We start from the raw sequence: 21,858 nt of genomic DNA on the forward strand, positions 1-21,858 counted from the left end.
GTGAAGGAACAGAACAACTTATGAAAAAGAGAGATGGTTTCTTAACCAGTCCTGACTAGCCATGGCTTCTGGAAATGTATGAATAAAGAAAGTGGACTGACAGACAAGGCAGAAAAATCAGATATACAGCTAAGGTGATAGCCAGAGTTCTGAATACAACCAAAGTCTGTTTTCCTGATGTTTTTTTGAAAATGATAAATGACTGTTGTAACATACAACAATGTAGATTTATGGGATTAGTGGCAAAATTCCTGCTGTTCCAGAATCTGTATAAGGGCAGGACAGGAAGGAGCTATTTTTCTGCAGGGAAATGTTGAAAAGAGGTTCAGCGTGGGATTGTCACTGTGATCGGGGGTGGACTAATGCTCCTAACATCAGCATGGACATTCCTCCCCACTGGCACGGCATTAACTCAAGATCAGTATTTCCCTGCCTCTTTCTCTTATCAGGCAGTAACCTTCTCCAGGAGAAAACACTGACTCGCGGGCCCACACCACACTGCTGCCCTTCAGACATACATCTCTACCGAATCAGATGGGTAGTTCAGGTTAAAAACTGATGTTTTATTGAATAAGGATAACAATGGTCCAGTCGAGTCAATGGGAAAACTCACAAAGCTTCTTACCATGAAAGAGGGCTAAAAAGGTCATCATAAAGATCTAAAGAAAGGTTAAAATTTTTATATGCCATGTTTAAATCTGCTGATTACAGAAAAAAATGGCATTTATGAGCACTATTGTATCTGCTAATACAATTTTAAAAGAGACACTTGATATCAGAGCCATCCAGCAAGCTCAACTGTATTCAGTGCTTCACGAATCAAACCCCACTGCTAGCAGCAATCAGGCCTGTTCAGAAGAAGTGATAAAGCTGGATTTATTATTTTATTAATAGCAGCATTACTGTAGCCTCAACTAAGGTGACACAGCTCACACCTTTATCCCCATCCACAGATAACACATACAGAGTAAGGAGGAAATCACTGCCAGAGAAAAAGATAGAAATGGATGGGCTGAGCCCATGTTTTCTCATTTTCTGTGGAATCAGTGGTCTTGCCACTAGACCATAGTTACTTAATTTAAAAGGGTTTTATATTCCTCCTCAACCATCTTAGAAGCGATGTTCCTTTTTCTTTTAATATGCCTACGAATATATGACTGTGCATGGATGCCTATTAATGCTGAGATGCCTGAAAAATCAATAGCTTGCATTTTCAAAGCCTATTTGATCTGCAAACTGGACTAATTTCCAGAACAATCACATGAGGTAAGAAAATATTTCCACTTACACACACACACAGAAAAAAAAAGAAACAGAGTGAGGTTACGTGACTCAATCAAAGTCAAAAGAAGAGTTCGTGTCACTGCTGGGCTGCAGCTCAGGAGTTAATTGAAAATGTGCTCTGGGGAATAAACGTGCACTGGCAAGCAGATGGACTTGATGATTTACATCCTTTCCTTCTTTTTTTTTTTCTCCCTAATTATTATTATTATTACTATTATTGTTGTTGTTATGACAAGCTCCTTAAGGCAGCAACTTTGACTAACATGTTGTACAATCCCTGATGGGCTTCTAGGTCCCACTGTGATTTAGCATGTAACTGCAACATCCACGGTCCTTTGATTTGCGAGCTGCTAACCCCAGGCTCAAACCACTGGAAATATAGTGTCAAGTAAAGAATGAGCCATCCCAAACCAGAAATTAAAGCTTTTAAAATACTCAGAAGCTCAATTTTTAACAGTGAGCATATAATAAAGAAGTCATTGAGAGTCACAGTTAAAAATATTGAGAGGTGAAAGAAGAAAGTAGATCATTTAGCATGTGTTGATATAATATAAATTACTGGAAGTGGAAGCTAGCTAATGTTCTAAGGGAATTACATTGTAAAAATCTGTGTTAGTTATGGGTAGTTAACAGATCAGTTATGGATATATTGGGCTGGACGGTGCAAGTGTTAGAGAACTCGGTATTTGTACAAATAGTGCTGGATGGCACAGAAGGGAGAGCAAAGTCCTCAAATTCACCATTAATTTAAGAGACATACAATCAATGGTTGCTTGTTCTGCAAGGTTTTCTACAGTCTTGGGCAGGGCAGCTAAACCATGGGGACACCTGCAGTATGAATGGCAGTGGGCACAACACGATCTGCACGGCGGTGTTACAACGCACATTGCTGCTGAACACGGCACCGTGCCAAACACACGGGTAGGAGGTGCCACCAGGTGCCCTCCAGAAGGAGCCTCCAGCCTGGAGGGAGGCGATTGCCCAGTTTGGTCTCTACATCAAGTAAAATGTGCCCAGGAGGGAGATGGCAAGTTAGAATACACAATCGGAGGGGGGGAAAAAAACACAACCAACCATACAAAAAAAAAAAAAAAAAGGTCTCCATTTACGAAACGTCTAAGATATTTTCAGGGGATTTTAAAAAGAATTTAATAGCATGAACAGCATCAAGTGCAGTCTCAGACGTGTTCCCCAGAAATCCCATGACAGGGGGAGGAGGGAGAAACAGTACCCAAGAATGACCACTGAAGTTGTCTATTCTTGAAGGCTTTAAAAAGTAGCATGAAATGCTTCTTACACAGTGACAAACAGACCAAGGTAGTACCACATTTAGTTTGATGCTGTTGATCCAAAGTCCCTTAGAAATGTTATCAAAAAGTAATTTTGTTTAATCTTTTCAAATAGCCTGGCATTTAACATTGATTATGATTTTGTGGAAGGTTTTAGATGGCCCTTGCATTACAGAACCAATAAACAGTAGCCTTTTCCTTAACCCAGCGCAGCTTGGATTTAAACCTAAACGATATGAAAGGCTGTAGCAGGAACTAAGTCGCCTCCACTTCCATTCATTGTCCATGTGGCTTTTTGCACCACCCAAAGTACAGTACAAACGTTAATAACTGGATTATTAAGACCACCGAAATGTGCTTCCCAGTGCAAGGTGTGTACCCCTGAAATGTTATCTACCCCAAAATCCCAGCAGAAAAAAAAAAAAAAAAAGTGATGTTATTAACAGTCTTTCTTCGTCTTCCGGACAAAAAATAAAACAACAAACCAACAACGACATGACAAACTTGGGAGATCAAGAGATCTTGGAGATCAAGAATTTATTGCAGAGTCCCAGGAGTGCTCTCCTGAATATACCAGCCTCGGTCCCTCTCTCCTCACTGGCATACCATTACTTCTGGGCTGAGCAGAGGCACTGGGTAGCCAACAGCAGTACTGGCAACCTTCAGGACACGGTACAACAGCTGAGCACCTGGCTCAAAAAAGGAATACATGTGGGGATCTCAGGAAAAACAAGACAAAAGTATCCGTAAAAATCGGGAGGGTGAAGAACTGTTTTCATATGGCATAGCAATTGTGGCATTCAGCCCCAGCAGGATCCTGTGCTGTCTCAGTAAGCGCAAAAGAAAGAAAAGCCTGCTTAGAAGAGGTGTCTTCCTCAGCATTCGTATCAATTTAAACATGACACTCGCTATTCCCACATTAGCCTATATAAATATTAATATTACTTCAGTATGAAAATATCCAGTCTCTTTCCAAATCTAGGTGCAGCATGTGACAGTTCAGAGACAACTTCCAGAAGCAGGGAATCGCTGCTCTGAAATGATGTACTGACCTACATACACAATTTCTAACCCCACTAGTGCAGCCTGCTTTAAAGCCACAGCAAATACTATTTTGGGAGTGCCAGGGCTCTGTCTTTGTTAAAACACTGCCAGCAAGAGCCAAAGCAAGGTGTAAACAAAATTCTCAGACACACCAGCGTGAATTTAGAGTAAACTCATTAACATCAACAGAATTGCTGTGCATGAGAGCTAAGTTTGGTCTGCTGGCGTGTTAGTTAAAATATCTCTTAATCTCATCTACATAAAACTGAAGAGAAGCTTATGGGGTTTCTCCAATATATGTGGAACACTAAAAAAAAAAAAAAAAAGCGATGGCTTGAATTAAAATTCATTGTTTTCTTCAGAACACAGAAACTAATAAATCAATGTAGTAAATTACCACTGTGCTGTGCTGTGAAATTAACGCCTATATACATGAAATTAAAATAAGAATTTACGCCCCTAATCAATCTTTTTTTATATATAACTCCATCATATGTTTTATTTACCTTCTTCCACCAGCTTCTCACGCTGAAATAACTCACTGGGCTGGGGGCTGCTGTGGCATGCCACGGGATCAGCGGGGAGCCGGCCGCCCCAGCTGCCTGCCCAGCCCCTCTGCTCCTCATCGCTGGCCACAGCCCCAACCCACAGCCCCAACCAGTGCTGCTGGGAGCAAAACCCAGAGACCTCGTGCTCTGCTGAAGGGAGACCAAGCCCTCCGCTGCACAAAAGTCATGGTAAGAGGGAAACCCCCCCGTCTCCCACATCAGCCCCATCAGGCTGATCCTAATGACAGGCGATGCGACTTCTTAACACTTCCATCACTGCTGGGTGCACGGTGTCGCTGAGAAGCAAAGGCACTGAAGGAATTAGTGTGCCTTTCCCTGCGGTAATATAACCAGGAGAGTCACTTCAGCTACTTGAAAAACGTGTTAACTGCCCCCGCACAAACCAGTGTACTGCAATACCTCTTGCCCACTAAAGAAAAATCCTGATTTGCTCTCTTGGACCTGCTAAATTTAGGAAGCAGTCTCCGCCAGGTTGCGGAACAAGGTCTGGCATTTTATGTTCTTGAGCGTGGGTGATTTATGGTTTCACACGTACTCATGTGCTACATTATCCACGCAGTGCTAGTACCTATGAATATTAGCTCACGAGATAAAAGTGCACTCCAAGGTGTAGACTGATGCTGGGCGGTATGCTAGAAAAAAATAAAAAACACAAAGGAGGTGAGAAAAGAAAGACCTTCGTGGGTGGTGACACCTGGCTAGCTTTGTACAGGAGGGCTGCACGTGTCCCCCTCCTCCTGAGGAGCAGACACACAGCTACTGGAGCCTCCCCTGGCACCCCCACAAACCCCACACAGGAGCCAGCAGGGCCGAGCCACGGTGGCCCACTTGCACTTCTATTAAATACAGTTAGGAGCTCGAATGACCGCAGATAAGGCACAGGAGTTTGCGCAGAGGTGGAGAGGGACACGCCATGACCAGAATGAAGCAGCACCCAGCGCGTTTGTCTTCACACCAGCAAGCGCTCTCTAAAAAGAAGGGATTGCCCACCTCGCTCAGTCTATGCCGTTCATCAGCACCACGGATAGCCCTGTCCTCTCAGGTGAGGGCAGAGATGTCTGAAGTAACACCCACCCTTCACACAGCCATGATACACCCCGTGCCCTCTCTGCACTTTGTAGAAAACCGGGTCTTGAAAGACAGGGAGGAAGAAAGCACAGGAGGCCAAGGCCAACAAGGCCTTGTCCTCCAGCAACGGGGAGAGATTTGTTGCTGAAATATATCCTGATGATCTAAGGAAGTGATCAGCAAACCACGATCAGCGCTTCTTTGCTGCAGAGGAAGCCGGCCTCCTCTCCTGCCTGTCATCCTGACCCTCCTCATAATCTGGATTTAGGAGGCATTTATTTCTGACAGCAAATCCAACGAGAATTTTAACCGAAAAGCCTCATCAGTCAGGCATCTGAGAAATGTCTGATTGCCACAGAAGCACCCATGTGCTCCAGCCCGTTTCCCATCTCCAGTCGAGGCCAATTTCTGCTGCTTTGCACAGAAGGATGTAAAAAATGTGAGATGGGGCCTTCGTGCTGCCTCTTGACACCCGATTAGTCACAGGAGAAAGATGTCAGTTTGTTGGTGCTGTCTAAACTCCCGAAGTGACAAAGAAAACAAAAGATACCTCCTCACAAATGACTGCTCTCGCTCAACCCACACACGCTGCCATCATCACATATTTGGGTTCATGTTAAACCTTTTAATCTTGATTATACAGCACACTGCTGCACTTGTGGCTGCTGTACGAAGCAGTGCGTGAGTTATGGCATCGCTGAATCCCAGCAAGGACACGGGGCCGGCACACTTCTCATCTCTCTGGTGTGTGCAGAAGTCGCCTCTATAAACAACCGGAGCGTAAGCCACTGTCTGAGAGAAGGTAATGCCCTGCAGGAACGTACCGGGGACAGATATCTCAGGGAAAATTTCATGCAAACCCATCCTCCTCCTGGGATGCCAGCCTCCTGTTGGAAGGAGCCTCCTGACATGGAGCACAGGGCAGGCAGAGCTCGCCACGCTTTGATACTTCACAAGGGAGGAGGAAATCCTTGTGTTCAAATGACAGACCTCCCTTTTGGGGAATCAAGGGACCTCAGTGCACACACACTCCATCAGTCCAATCATTTTCAAAGGAAAAAAAACAAGAAAAAAAGCAGCAATGGGGGCCCCCCAGGGGTTGCCGAAACAGTGAATTGTTAACTATGCTGATGCCCTTAAGTTCTCTGACAGCAATTTTAGCAGCACAAACTGAAGATGAACCTCTTCAGCACCACCTGCGATTCAAGAGGACGATGATTTTCTTACTGGAGAAAACTGTTCTTGCCCTCTGCTCTGGCGTGGGCAAGTGCCACCAAAATACCTGGTGCTACCAGCAGCAGCACCCAAGCAGCCATGGCTGGGACTTGTCTGAAACTCACGGCCGTGCAGAGACATGTGCTGATCAGCATGCACTGTGGGAGGAGCTGATGGCAGGGATGCACGTGCATTAAATGTAATTAATTAAATATTGCTGAGTCCTAACTCTGCTATTTTGCCCAGATGGGATTTATGGGGCAGGGGGAGGAAGGGAAGGGATGCAGATGGAAGAGCCATCTTCGGCCATTTCAAGTGTTAAGAATAAGTGAGATATGTGCCTTAGGGCTCAGCAGATTGAACGGTGTGAATACACATGCTCTATGATTTCCTCACCTGAAGAAAGGCTTATGTCTGAAATGATCCCAGACCCTTCTTAAGCAACACATTGCAATAGGATTGACAAATGTTGAAAAGTTATTTAGCGAATATCATTGCCTTATAAATTAAAAGCGTTCACTCAGGTATATTCCTTTTGATTTTCTAGCTGCAGCAGATATAAATAAACTTGAAAAATAACCCCAGAACAAAGCCAGGAGCATTACAACAAGCACGAGAACTTGAAGCAAGCATGAGCACCAGGCGTACAGCGGCGTGTCTGTGACACGGCCCACACAGGCCACTCATCCTAACTGTTACAAATCAATGCAAATGCATAGATTTTTTTAAGGGCCGGAAGGACTGTTAGATCATCTCAACTGTCTTTTTGTATGAAACAAGCTGTAAAATTACATCCAGCTCGTGTAACACACAGCCTAATTACGTGTACTTGACAACTGTAGTGCCACTCACTTCAGCGAAGCTACACCGGATTACAAAGGACAAGGCTCTGCTTCATGAAATCCAACAGCTTGAATCTGCCTGCTAGCACTGCTCTGCAGACTCAGAGCAGCAAAGTCTCATCCCTACAGACAAGGAAAAGAGGCAACAGCCAGCAGCTATTCAGTGACCTGCAGACGAGCAATCGCTGCAGTGGCACACATGCCCCACATCAGCTGCCAGTGCGCTCATTTACAAGTGCACAGCAGGATGCTTCAGACAGATAACTAACAAGAAAACACAGGTTGGGAAAAATACTGAAAGGGAGGAAGCCAGTAAATATTTAAATTGTATTTTCCTACCACCATAAGGCAGCAGGATTTCGTTACCTGTTTTGGGATTGATTACAAAGAAATTCTGGGGATTTCCACTTGTAATCCGGTAAGTCAGTTTTTCATTGGTGCTGGAGTCCGGGTCCTGGGCTTGGATCTGAATGACAGATACATCCTTCGGGGAGTTTTCCATGACGGCTGGGTAATAGATGGGTTCAGAGGTGAGAGGGGCATTGTCATTCACGTCCTCCACTTCAATGTAGACTTCGATGGTCGTGTAGAGCGGGACGACCCCGTGGTCAGTCGCATACACCGTCAACCAGTAGGACTTGGTCGTCTCCCGATCGAGAATATCTGCTGTGTAGATAACTCCTGCAGAAAAACAGCAAGCAGAAGATCTCAGGAAGAGGATCAATGAAAAAACACATCTCTTTTAATTTGGCTGTACTACAGAAATGTACTCAGATTTATTAAATGCTTCAACCTTACAAAAGATAAATATGTGCATATAATGAAAATAGTCACTGTTTCCCAAAACCCTGCTCAACATCTCAGTCCTTTGTACCACAAAATTTTTTGGGGGAAAAAAGATGGCTTTTCCTAAGTGTCCTAGTGTCACAATCAGTTTTCTGCTGGGACTGGAGCTGGCAGAGTAACAGAAGAAATGCCATCATCTTCTGCCAGTAGTGCGAGCTTGTATGAACTGTGGTAGAGGGAAATCACCACTGACAGTGAATTGCACAAGGGAAGGTGGCTACTCATTTAAAAATCCTGCCAGTGCCCTTGCTGAAGAAAAAGCCCTAGGGGACAGTTTAAAATAATACATTCAAGTTCAGAAAATAGACAGCAAATTAAATATTGAGAAAAGTCATTGCACATTGCCAAAATCCCAGATAACGAGCAATTGAAAGCTAGCCTGGTAGAAGCTCTTAGACAATCAGTATATTCTCCTTCATCACAGAGGAAGGAAGGATTTGCCCACACTACTTACTGGTCTAAGACAACATTGGCTGTTTTCCTTTGTGCACCTAAGAAACTAGGAGAGAATGCATTTGTCTGTAACAGAGCGAAGGACTTCAAGGCACCTTCAAGTCTACCTAAAGTGATTTAGGTAGCCATCCTACTCATGAAATGAGGACCAAACCCACCATGACTTCAGCAATATCAGATACAGGGCCCTTATACCAGGAAGACCTGCTAGCACTAAAAGACCTGCTAATATTTGTGTAGTCAGAGCTTTCACTGACTTGTAGTGCTGCCTGCAAACACACAAGGATCAAGTACACCAGCACCACACACGCATTCACACCAACATCAAAATAAGCAAGTGCCCTTTCCCGTAACTTCTGTGACACCTATCCCAAGAGCATTTTCCTCTTCTATCCAGCATTAAACCTTGGACGGCACGTGAATATGATGGGTCTCAAGCTTGAGATAGATACATTGAAAGGACAGTTTCCAGCCAAGCAATTCAAGTCATTAATAGAGAGGAACTAGTGAAGAAGTAAGGCAAGAAACCTGAATTTAGTCCCAGATGTGCTTGATGCTGCTTAGAACAACATCATCAGTTAATTATGGAGGGAAGTGGAGCTCTAAGATCAGTGCTAGCAAGGGAGGTAGGTGTCTTTTTTTGCCTTTAGTTTTGTTTTTTTTTTTAATTATCAGAGCACCCTAAAATTTCCTAGGACATCCTGAAGTCTTAGAGAGGCTTTAAAGACCCTGGAATAGTCAGAAATGATGCTAACCTCCCTGCCTGCATGTGAGAGGGGTTTCAGGCAGGCTTTGGGTGCCTCTTTTAGGTGCACAGGGTGTGGGATGCCAGGAAGAGCTCCTCCTCACTGGTCCTATCATGAATCCTTAATGGCATAAGTGAAGTTCAGCCGTAATTCATCTACTTTATTCCTTGCCCCGGTCTTACAAGTTATGCATCAAATTTGGCTTTGTAGATAGCAGCAATTATTCCATTTATGACACTGGATGAAGCCATTCTTGAAAAGCAGCCATGAAAATGATGGCCCTGCGCTTGTGAGACATCAGCAGAAGGAACTGATTTGATGGCCTGATAGAGCTTCTGATCTGTAACGATCTAAACAGCCCTGGTGTGAACTTCCCTGGCCATTTGATAGCAGAACCCATCCTATGCTCAAGGCTACTGGTGAACTTACTGCATTGCTTTTATAATGGGTAGCAGCAAGAGGCTAAAGAGGTAACTTCCACCCTCAGGGACCACCACTCCCCAGCGTAAGACAGAAAGTTCCCTGAGCGAGAAGAGATGGTGCCTGTCCCCAGGGAGTCAGGCTCCAGATCATGATGTCCCCCATCCAAATCTGTGCTGGGTGGGAGGCAGCACAGGACGCACCAAATGGACGCCTGTTGTATTAGTTCTTGTCTTCTAGAACAACTCTTCTTTTTTATACTTTTTTCAAGTTTGGATTTTTTTATTATTTTTTTTTTAACACTAGTCTGAACTGGCAGGTATTTTCCTACAGTTTCATCAACCATACAGAGAGAAGAAAGAGAAGAAGGAGCAGCACCAGTTCCAGACAGGTTTGGGGCTTAGGTCTCTTTGCAGTAACACCAGGCCCATGTCCTTCTTGCTCGTATTATTCACCCAACAAAGGTGAGCAACACGGCACTGGAGGACAAAGGCAGACTGTATTCCAAATATTTTTGTCAGCAGCAGGCTGTGCTACATAATGACTTTCTGTAGAAACATGGGTGAAATATGTAGCAAAGTGTGATGAAAATGCCTGGAAGTCCAGAAGAGAAATTACATCGCCGGGATGAGAAGAGCCCATAATAAACAACACCCCGTGGAAATAAATAAATAAAATAAATCCACGTGGGCAAGGATGAGGCAAAAAATGATGAACACTGGTGCTTCTAGAGATGTTGATTTATTCAGATGACAAGAAGAATTATTTTAGATCTTTGAACAAAAATTGAAATGAGGGGGGATTTCCCCCAGTGCAAGCAAGGAAGGTTTTAGCAGATTAACCTCTGTTTATGAAGCTGAATTTCACCAATATTGAACTGATAATAAATCTATCTTCCGAGTCTTTCCTTCATTTTATGACTCCTGGCAACAGTTCCTTTCCATTTGTGTATTTCAGAAGGAAAGGATGATGAAACAAGTGTTAGCAGCTGCCAATGGGTCTGCTACACTGATTCTTCCTTTTACTTTTGATTTATTAAAAGGTCCCAGATACAGATTAATTCCTTTTGCTCAATATGTCTTGTCATTTAACCTGTCAACACACAGCGGCTTGATGGATAGAGAAGGAGGTCTTTGTTTCCTTTCAGGTTTTCCATGTGGAGACCCTGTGTCAGCCCTCGGATCCCCTTCCCCTTCTACCTCACTCTCAAATATTCCAAAGTTCCCCCTTGATGACTTCCTAAGCGTGGGTCTGAAGTTTGTACCCACAAGAACACATACAGGAATATTTAACCAATATCTCCATGTAGATTTGGGTAACGCCTTTCAAGCACATGTCAAATTTCATTTTCAGATGAGGTGCTAACTCTGAAGACTGGTGATGCCATTTTCTTCATCACCCAAGGAAAAAGGCTGATAGTGCTGGTATTAGAACAGCAAGATATTCCCTGGGGCTTTCTACGGGTAGGCCCTGGGGTACCTGAGGTTAGCCAAGTGAAAGTATAGAAAAGGATGAGAATATTCCTGTATAAGACCACAAGAAAATCAGAAAAGACCTCACTTATTTCAAAGTTTATTGCTATTAACAGATACTAAAGAAGGCCAAAAGCTTATTTTCAGGTACAGGAGGACAGAGAGGAGGAGAGGGCTCTGGGAGCAGCCATAAAGCTCTTCTGGGATAGTTTTTGTGCTAAACTCTTCCCAGCTGCCTGCTAATTAGAAGAGAAACATGAACAAGGTAATGATACCTGAGCTAAACAAATCATGAAAAAAGAAGAAATATCAGCAGAGATCCTGAAAATTTCGAAGTCATTAAAAAGAGAAGTTCACGATTTTGCAGACGCATTTATGAATGAGGCAGAAAAGCAGATGTTCCCATCCACCGGGATGCTCCATCAGGGAGACACTACTGCATTGCCACACGGGGCAGCTGAAATCCAGGTGAGCGGGCTCGAAGCCAGCTCTTTACATCCCCCTCAGCAAGAACTGCCTGATTTTGCAGTATCCCTAAAGAACTGAAGCCAGCACTTCCTCGGGCCGCTGGCACCCTCAGAAATAAAGCCGGTCATCCATCAGAACAGCAGTGCCACAGATATGCTATCCACTGCAATCCTCAAAGTCCATTTGTCCTATGCGATCTGCAAAGCACCACGTGCATTATGAACGCTCTAAGTGAAAAATAACAACAGAGTGCACTAATCTCTGATTAAAATCCTGGTCACATTTATATGTAAATGAAGTGCAGCCCTCGGGCTCGGCAATGTGCCAGCAACGCAAAGGTTGTGCGCTTGTTTCTCTTAAAGGCTTGTTTTCCCTCTTTCCCCAGGAAAATAATGGGGTAATGTTTTCTGCATGGCTCCTGCAAGTGGCACGCAGTGAGGGGCTGCATTATGACGGGTGAAGGCAAAAAGGAAAAAAAAAAAAAAAAAGGCATTGAGAAGCTAGTGGCTATTAAGCGGACAAAAATCAGCAAACTGGATTTCCTTCTTGCCTCTCCCACTGATTTGCTGCCCATCTTTCAGCAGACCACTTTAAATGACACAGTCCACTCAAAAATTATCGGAAAGTTATGTATTTACTACAGCCACAGGAAACCCAAGAGGCTCTTAAAACAAAAAAGGATTAGAGAGAAGCATTATTTCTTTCCTAGCCTCTTTTTGCCCCCTGCTTGTTTACCTTACACGTCTGACAGTACTTTGTGTATAGGTCGCGTGATGAATGAACCTGCCACAGCTCTGGAAGAGAGTGTTTACTGGAGCTGTCAGTCCGCGTGTTTACATAGGTGCCCATCGCCATGGATATCTGCTTCGCACATACGTTCCTCCTAAGAGTCACACCATCCTTCATGAATACCCTCAATAGCGCAGACACTGAAAGGAGTTCAATTCTGTTTAGTTTTTTTTGGAAGGCAAGATTAAAAGACAACTTGGTGGTCTGTAAGAAGCCGGGCAGGGAAAAGACAGAGGAGAATAACGAGGCTCTTTAATCTCGCTGAGAAAAGCAAATCGAGGTCTGATGGTTGAGAGTTGATGTCAGTAAAAGGAGAGTGCAAACACGCACCGCGGAGGATACCTGGCAGGAGCACCTGCATGATGGAGACGGGCCAGAATCTCCCACTGTTTGGCGTCTTGGTACTGGGATGAGCCACTGTAACCTATTCTCCTACCCACCCATTGTTATTGGCATAGATACAGAAATATTTTAGTGTGTGATTTTGCTGAGTGGCTCAGTAGCCTGTGTTATAGAAGTTGTCAGTGGAAGTCGTCATAATCTCATGGTTTCAGCAAATGAACAAGGCAGGCTCCTGAGCAGACAGGATGAGGACTGACTTGGAAGAATGAGCCACGCTTCCAAAAACTTCTACCAAAAAACTACTACAGAGATACCTTAGCTATTTCTTTTTCAAAATACTGCAGTGATTTTGCACAGGGGCACCCCACTTAATGCCATCAGCTCTCCTCAGTCATTCAGTTGAGAAGAGTTTCAGCGACAAGATCAAAGAATCACAGAACCATTAGGGTTGGAAAAGACCTCCAGGATCACCTGGTCCAACCATCCCCCTACCACCAATGTCACCCACTAGACCATGTCCTTAAGCACCAGGCCCAACCTTTCCTTGAACACCCCCAGGGACAGTGACGCCACCACCTCCTTGTGCAACCCGTCCCAATGCCTGACTGCTCTTTCTGAGAAGAAATGTCTCCCAAATTCCAACCTAAACCTCCCCTGGTGCAACTTGACACCATTCCCTCTAGTCCTATCACTAGTTATCTGCGAGAAGGATGACCTGCACCTCAAACTGGGAAATTAGGAAGGGCCAGATGAGGTGAACAGCCCAGACCCTGACCCAGCAGCGGCCACAGAGGTGGGCAGGAGGAGTGGTGGAGGCAGCAAGGGCAGAACCTGTCCCCATTAGGAGCTGCCTGGAGGTGAGCCCACGCCAGCAGGCCCACAGTGCTCCCACCTGCTGGGTGGCTCTGCGAAATGAATGTAGGAGTACAGCACGCCCCTTCCAACCAAAGCCAGCTCCTCGCCAGTGCAAATGTGAGGTCTGAGTAGCTATAAAAATGCATAAGCTTTAGGAAGGACTGAGAATCATGCACGCACCTTCTGGACCTACAGACTCACCACCACTGTGTGCCAGGGCCACTTTGGTTTGTGCCATGAGAAGTGCTACAAAAAAAGCATTTCCAGAGCCCTAAGTGTGCATCTCCCTCCTCCAGCTTCAAAACTAAGGGGATTCAGTGCAAAACAGCTACAAAGTAGAAGCTGGTCTCTGCCCAAATTAAAATGACGGGAATGAGGCAGAGTCAGGAATGAATACTGACAAGAAAATATTCAGGACTCTGTTTCATCACTCAGTTTCAAAGGAAGAAAGGAAAAATCACTGATTCTGAAATACCACTAATTATTCATGACCCTCAATCAAAGGCTCTGCCAGTCTCCCGGTAGTAAACACAACACCTTGTTTGTCACCGAGCCGCCACCCAACGGCCCTTGCTTGCATTTCCTTGTTGAAAGAAAAGAAGTAAGCAAAAAGACACAGATTAAAGCTTTATAATGACATTTTTTTTCAGGTTTTCAGCATAAAGCACAGAGGCACAGAGGGGAAGAAGGCGTTTACCAAGCTGCTTTGGCCTCCCTGAGATGAAGTTTCTGCAGCCACCTCTTAGCACTCCTACCACCAGCTGCTGCCGTGCCCAGAGCCGGGGTCGTGCAGAGATTTGTGAGTCCCACCCAAATGTCAGAACTAGTCCAGATTCCTCACAGGGAGCAACTGCATGATTTCTGAAGGGTGTTTACCAGAGAGCTAACGTAGGCAGGAAAAGTATAAAAATTATGGAAGCCCTTAATTCATCAAACCAATGAACATAAAACCAACTAAAATAGCATGATTTATAGACGGGAATTACACTTCCAATAAAGAAAGGAAATTTATGATTTAAAGAAAGCTGACATTACGCCTAGCGCATACACTGTTTTATTTAGGTACTTCACATAAAATGGCTCTGATGTGTATAAAAGCCAAGTGTATACCTCTTTTAGAAGATATTTCTTCCATTACCTCCATTAAGGGTAAACTGTAAATATAACCTAAAGGACTGAACGGCTTTATAGTGACGAAGATGCGCTCTGGATCTGAGCACCAGTGCCTGACAGAATGAGAACACTGGGGCCACTGGAGCCAATGGGACTGAGAATAAACCACACGTTATATTCACCCCTTTTCAAGTCCCCTCAAGCCGTGAATCACCAGGGCCAGACCCGACTACAGACGGCAGCATCACATCAACCACGAACTCCACCGGAGCGTGAAGGCGGCCGGCCGCTTGTGCCACCCACTGCTCCCAGCAGGCAGCTCTGGAAATCAGGCTCCTTATTCTGGTGATTAAATGCTATCGCAGGACCTTCATTTGAGCCCCCCCACTGTGCAAAGTGTGTCCTCCCATTTTTACTTTATTGCATGAATTTTGTAAGCTTTAATACATATTAAAACGCAAACCCAGCTCCTATTGAAGTGAATAGAAATATCCCCATTGACTTAAATGGAGATTAGATCATGCCAAGGAACGAGTCCAAAAGCAATATTAACTTTGTGAGGTTATACCTATGTAGAACTTTCTAATATTCTTTTGTCTGGTTCAATTGTAAAACATACATAATAAACCATGTTCGTCAAACAATGCAGGACAGGTAACACTCCTGCCTAGGGCTTAACTTTTAATTTTCTCTTTTTACTGATGTTTTGAATGTACAAATCTGCTGTTACCTCAAAATGCAGTTTCTGCAGTGGATATTATATTCAAGTTCCCAGGGCAGTAAAAGAGAATTAAAAATCCAATCCTCAGCAATGTTATTTCAACGGACACTGGATTAGTCTGCAAACACACCTTTTATCCGGTTATTGCATGCAATTGCATTAATATCACATCCAGTCAGGACCGTGACAAGGACATTAACATTGCTGTTAGTAAATGTAATATATCTGCATGCAAGAGATAGATAGGTTGATAACGTGAAGGTTTACAGCTCTTACTCTCCATGACATGCCACCATACATTTTAGGGGAAACTTCAAGTGTGGACTCTTTCCAAAGGCTGCTGGGGTGTGCACAGCCTTTTGGGTGTACCTCGGGGCTGCAGACAGCTTTCACTCATAAAACCAAACACAGCCATGCAATGGTTTAGACAAAACATGTCCAGTTAGTCAGCAAAAAACAGATCAAGTACAGGACAATTCGTTAAGTATGGAAACTCCAACTAACCTCTGAGGTTTTTGGCCAGCCAACTGAGGTGAGGGATACCCTGTATGACTTGGATACACGGTGTAATTGCACGGCGGGTCTGGCAGGGGTCTTTAAATCAGGTGCAGCCCCATCAGCACGGCTTTTGTGGGCCTGACCCTGACACAGGGCTGGGGACAGTGTCCCACCTGAGCACAGACCCTGGCCAGCCCTGCCTCAGGCTGCAAAACATAAATGTAACTTCATTTGCCATGGCTGGGGGGAACTTCAGCTACTTAAAGGTAATACTCAAGCTTAGGTCTGGCCAGTGCCCTCTCAAATCAAAATATCAATAATGAGAGGGAACATACGCATTTTTCCATATTTTTTGCACATATACGTACATCTGAGGCAAGTTACAAGGTGAATGTTATGCCCTGAACTGACAGTGCAACCCAGCACCAGATCTGGGTTTTCTCATGGGACTGAAAGGAGCTCCCCAGGTCTGACAAGGCAGCACCGAGCCCGTGGCACTGCAGAGCTCCTGGTAAACAGCACCTTCATGGCACTGGAATTAAGGCACATCTCAGGTTAGGAGCCTGACCTTCCACGTTACTTAGCTTTTGAGGTTTGAAGGTAAAGATTTCCTTCTTTACTTTCAAACGACTTAAACCCAATGTGTCACGTTTTCTTTGCTTGCTGTGTTTGGGGCACGGAGGTGGAAAAAAAGGCTTACAACTTCAAATCAAAATGAGCTATCGCTTAAATATGACATCTTCAAGGTCATTTACACATCAATTTCAGAGCAATTTTCCAAACATATCATCAAGACACTGAACCAGACACCTAGTCAAATAAATTCTCTATCTTCTTCCATTTATGAATTAAATAAAATAAGATGTGCCAACATTTAAACCTGACTAGACTTTATTATACTTTCTGTACCTTCCATCACAGCCCTCTATTTATTCGAAGAAATACGCATATGCTGCTTGCTTTAATGCTTTTTTGCTTGGGAAAAAAAAAATCATAAAGATAATCTTATATGGATAAACAAAAATACACAGTGGGACATCTCCAGAAGAACCAAATTGCCTTCAAAAGCACAAATACGATAAACCCCCCGCATTTACGAATAATCTCTGTCAAAGCCTCACACACTCCATCACTGCCGAGCAGCGCACTAAAACCCTGCAGTAAAACCAGGCTGTGAGGATCTGGGAAACCCCAGCGATGACTGTATGCTACCACGTGCTGCTTCCCACTCGGTGCAGTCGGAGAGTGATGGGACCGAGCATAAAGCTGCTCTGACAGACGGGATGTGCTGCAAGGCTGGGCGGCTTCAGCCGTCTCCTTCAACCTTTACGGACAAGGGCTGCTGTGTTTTGGTCACCGAGACACAGCAAAAGGCGATGCCTATTTATGGGATCTGCTTTCTGCTATTTGCTGGACATGTGCAGGCTCATTTTTTTTCAGCCAGCAGAGCAACCAGAACAAATGAAAAGTGCAATATTGTGACTGTGGTGGGTGTCTCCCCAAATTCAGACACCTCAGGCACTTGTAAATGCTAGAAGGAAGATGTAATGGGGTAACATTTGCTTAAGGTAACTCCAAAAGGTCAGCAGCTGACTGTATAATTTCATTCTATTGACAATGCTGTTTTTGTTTGTTTGTTTGTTTGTTTGTTTTTAAGCACTTGTGGCTACTGGGTTTCCAGCTACACACGAATTATAAACTGTGAACTCTCTCCTATATTACAGCACATTTCTATACATTTATGCCTCTGTATCTGTTTGCCTCTCCAGCAAACTGAGTTCTGCTTTGTTTCCTGGGCCTGGCTCGGATTATAAAACTCACCTGTGCAGCCCCCCAAAGGAAGGGGAAGGGACCAAAGGAAACCCACAGCCAGTATCAGCAGAAATTCTCCCATTGTTAGCACCAACAATGGAAGTTGTTAAACCTCGATAATAACCCGCTCCGGTGGAGGCACTTTTTCACAAAGGGCCTGCCTAATGCCCAGAGTAACCCAGATTTTCTGTACATCCTCTTTAGTAGATTAATAAAGAGATCAAAGTCCGACCCATGTGTCCTCTGCCAGGAGGACTGGGAAACTATTTTAAAAAGAAGGGTTTGCTCCCGGTTATTTTAGAAACGAGATCAGAAGCAGAGCAAAGCCAAAGCAGGAAGAGGAGACAGAGAAAAAAGGCACGGGATGCTCAAAAGGATCCTGATGAAAGTCCTGGCCTGAACAACAGCAGCAAGGGACTTCTGTGCAGGTTCCTCTTCCTTTACGAAGAGCTTTGCACCTTTTGTGTTGCCTACTGTAAGAGGGATTGTTTTGGGAACCCTTCTACTAAATCTGTCCCAAGCAGCTTCAGCTTTTTATACCTCTGGGGAGGGACTGAAAGGCACTGGAGGCAGCTCCGTGGCGGAGCCTGGCTGCCAGGGGAGGCTCCCTGGTGCTCTGTGCCTGCCCTCCACCATGATGCCCACGGAGGACATGTGGAGCTGACTCTACCTGGGCTGAAATAAAGCATAAAAGGACATCGACTCCTCTGATGGATCTCAATGCCAAGCAGAGTCAGCCTGGGATGGCTGGCCAGGGTAAACAAGGGACTGTCAGGAATACATCTCCTCATAAAAGACTTTCACCTTGGAACTGAGTTTTTTATTATACTGGAAATAGAGTCTTTTTTGTTTTTCCTCCTTTGCCGCTGTTTCTTTCAGCTGCCTGTCAGCCCACAGCAAATGGGTAGCCCTCTGAAAAGAGTAATAACATCAACCCTGAAATACGCCTTTAACTTTTTCTCTATCCAAAAATAAACCCAGAGGAGTAGTCAAACAGGAGAGAATGAGTACCTCTGAAAGGGGTTTAATAGTCACGCTGTGTTCGAACACAAACGCTGCGGGGAAGAGGCAAGGGTGATGCACAGCGTAAGCACCGGAGCACCGCTTAACCCCTCTGCCAGGCACAGCGGCATTAACTCTGTCGGGAGACACCGCACCTGACTCTGGAGTCTGCTTTACAAAGCATATCAAAAAATCGGAGAAGATATAAAAAGACGAGCTCCACAAACAGTATGAGAAGCGGAGAGAATGATTTACAGTAAGAGAGTTTAAGACTTCGATCTGCTAAGCTTATTAAAAAGAAGATGGAGAGAAAATTTGATTATAAAATCCATGCAAAGTTCATGGGGAAATATGGGAAACTAAAGGGCTCTTTAATCTAACAAAATAAGGTGGAGCAACATCTAATGATTGGAAACTGAAGCCAGGAAAAATAAAATTAGCAATCAGCTTGATACCCTACTTTATTATTTATTTTTCTAAAGTGGGTGATTAATTCTTGGTATAATTTTTCCACTCTCCAGATATCTGCAGATGAGGTCTACAAGCTGCTGGGGAAGAAAGATTTTGTGGAAAATGTATGATATGCTTCTGTCAGAGGAAGACTACTAAATAGAGAGGTAAGAAGATTAAATATAATAGGCAGTATTATATTATATCCAACATAAGCGGGATGAAACCAGACAATCTGGTCCCTTCTGGCCTTTAAGCAGGCTGAATCTGCAAACACTGTCCTGCTGCACTTACTGAAGGATCCTGGAGAAAGGGGGTTCCCTGGATGGTGCTGGGTGGCTCCCAAATTGCCTGGCTTGATCCCCCTGACCGCCATTTGGTTGTTCCAGAAGTCTCTGAATTACCATCCCCACGGAGGGGAAAAAACATATATAGTGAAAAAAAAATCCCCTTCCCCACATTAAAATCCTCACCACCAAAATAGTTATGTCTGTAGAAACATACCATGTCCTACACTGGGAGGTGATTCGGGATTCAAAGCAGAAGTTGCACCACGCACAGCGAAATGCACAGTTCCCAAGCACGCAGACGTGAGGTGGGCGCCCAACAGCACTGCCCAGGTGGGCACCGAGTGTGACTGAGCCCAGCAGCACCAGCAGTCGCTTCCCTTCTCTTTTTGTAAGGGGTTAAGCCAGAAGCTTACTTTATCTTCTCACCGGGTCATGCAAGAAACCTTGTTCTGGAGGTGTGCACAAGGCATTAGAAGCAGTAGAGCTGCTGGAGGTGAACCCTGGTGAGCCTAGAGCAACGTCCGTCATTCCGTCCATGCCGAGCACCGGGCCAGACAGACGTGCAGCAAACGGCCTGGTCCCCTTCTGTGCTTGAGTAGAAACTCTCAGATGACAAGAGACTCTTACACAGCAAACATGGCTTCGTAAGAACAATTGTTTACTCACTCCTGTGTTTCTGAAAATAAATCTTCCGATGGGTAAGGGCTCTCTAGGCAGCGTACTTCATAAATATTTTCCATGATGTAGCAGAATATTACTGTTTTGCAAGGCTTTATGCTGTGAAACACAAGTTGGATGCACTGAAACCTGCAGCTTTATCTAGACCCGTTTGCAGGGATCTCCCCGGGACTAGAAAATGCAAGTTTTCCATCTGTATCACAGAACTGTGTACGGGGGCCAGGGTAGCAACAGACAGCATGTCAAAGTAGAGGCATCTTATTTTGAATTGGGATTACTGTATGTACTGTACAAACCACTCAGAAGCAAAGCTTTCCATGTTTTCTTCAGTACACTTTCAGCTGTACTCTCTCATCTCCCCTCTAAAGAGGCTGAGAAAGAGAATCCCCCTTTCATCCTCCATGTCCAGGGAGTGTAAAAACACCTCAAGCTGCTGCTTCTGCTCCAGGCAGGAATCTGGGTGGCTGCAGCAGAGGAAAGGCAGGAGGATTACCTGAGGGCCAAAATTTAGTTCAGGCCTCTGAAGGAAAGATCACTTGCCAAAGCCAAGAAGATTAGGAGCATCTCTTGCCATTCACTTCAGGAAGGACATGAGTTCAGTTTCCTTCCTTGAACAGACACAAGAGTGGTTCTGGTCTCACTCCTAAGCATACCAATAGGTCTTACACCCCAGACCTCTCTCACTACTGGCGCATTACCCTCCACAAAGAAGTCCCCAAGGGATATCCTTTGCATGAATGCTGCACCTCTGCAGGGAAACCACAGTGCCATCACGGTCTTGCCCATGCTGTCATACCTGTTGTATCCCAAGGAGGCCACAGCCACTTACAGATGGTTGATAATAAATAAAGTAAAATAAAATGTAAAAAATAAAAGGGTGAAAGAACTAGAATTGATTTCCATGCTGGATTTTTTCCAAAACACTTTGAGCAATCTTGTGGCAACTCTGCAGGAAAACGCTGCACATGATCATTAAGGGAGTCAGAACTTTAATTTTCTAGCTGGTGTAAAGTGTGGCGGAAATGGAGCTGGGGTTATAACAGCAAACCTAGCACAGACCCTAAACAAGCTGACAGTAATGACATTTCTGTTTCACTCTCCATACTCTGCGTGATAATAAATCGAAGGGTCAAAGAGTATATGGGAATATACCAGAGTGTATTAGTGGAAAGTACTATTCTTTTAATCTTCTGGTAGCTTTAGTTTGAAATTTGTCATCTTCAGAAGTATTCTAAAGGTAGAATACTCTTCTTCAGACAAGAAAACAGAAGGAAGCTGAGATACACAAGGGACTGTGGCAAATCAGAGGATCACGATAAAAGCCTTCAAGCAGACAACCCTACCGTGATCATTGGGAATGGTGCCAGTGACTCAGTGGGTGCTTCCTTTTGGCCCAGAACAGAGAGAATCAAATAAATGTGCTGTGGCTGCGTTTCTCCTAAGTACTGTCTTTCATGTCAGACAGAAAACTCAGACCTTTATCTCACCAGAGTCCTCAGAAGTCATGGTACTTTCTGCCAGCTCTCCCTGCCCACCCTTCCAGGAGATGATGTGGCTCCGTTCAAGGGGCCGGGAAGCAAAGAGGGCAGTCT

At 44.5% G+C, this 21,858-nt stretch overlaps 1 protein-coding gene across 24 annotated transcripts in view; it reads right to left on the minus strand.

Moving 5' to 3' along the window:
• The window catches only part of FAT3 (FAT atypical cadherin 3), a 419,605-nt gene that overhangs the window by 223,640 nt on the left and 174,107 nt on the right, over positions 1-21,858 (minus strand). For all 24 annotated transcript variants that reach the window (XM_083840085.1, XM_083840082.1, XM_083840081.1 and 21 more), the window contains one exon: positions 7,678-7,992. In XM_083840085.1, coding sequence (XP_083696211.1) covers positions 7,678-7,992 — 315 coding nt within the window. The remainder of the gene's footprint in view (positions 1-7,677; positions 7,993-21,858) is intronic.

Source organism: Anser anser (assembly GCF_964211835.1).
Source record: "Anser anser genome assembly, chromosome: 1".
NCBI classification, from domain to species: domain Eukaryota; kingdom Metazoa; phylum Chordata; class Aves; order Anseriformes; family Anatidae; genus Anser; species Anser anser.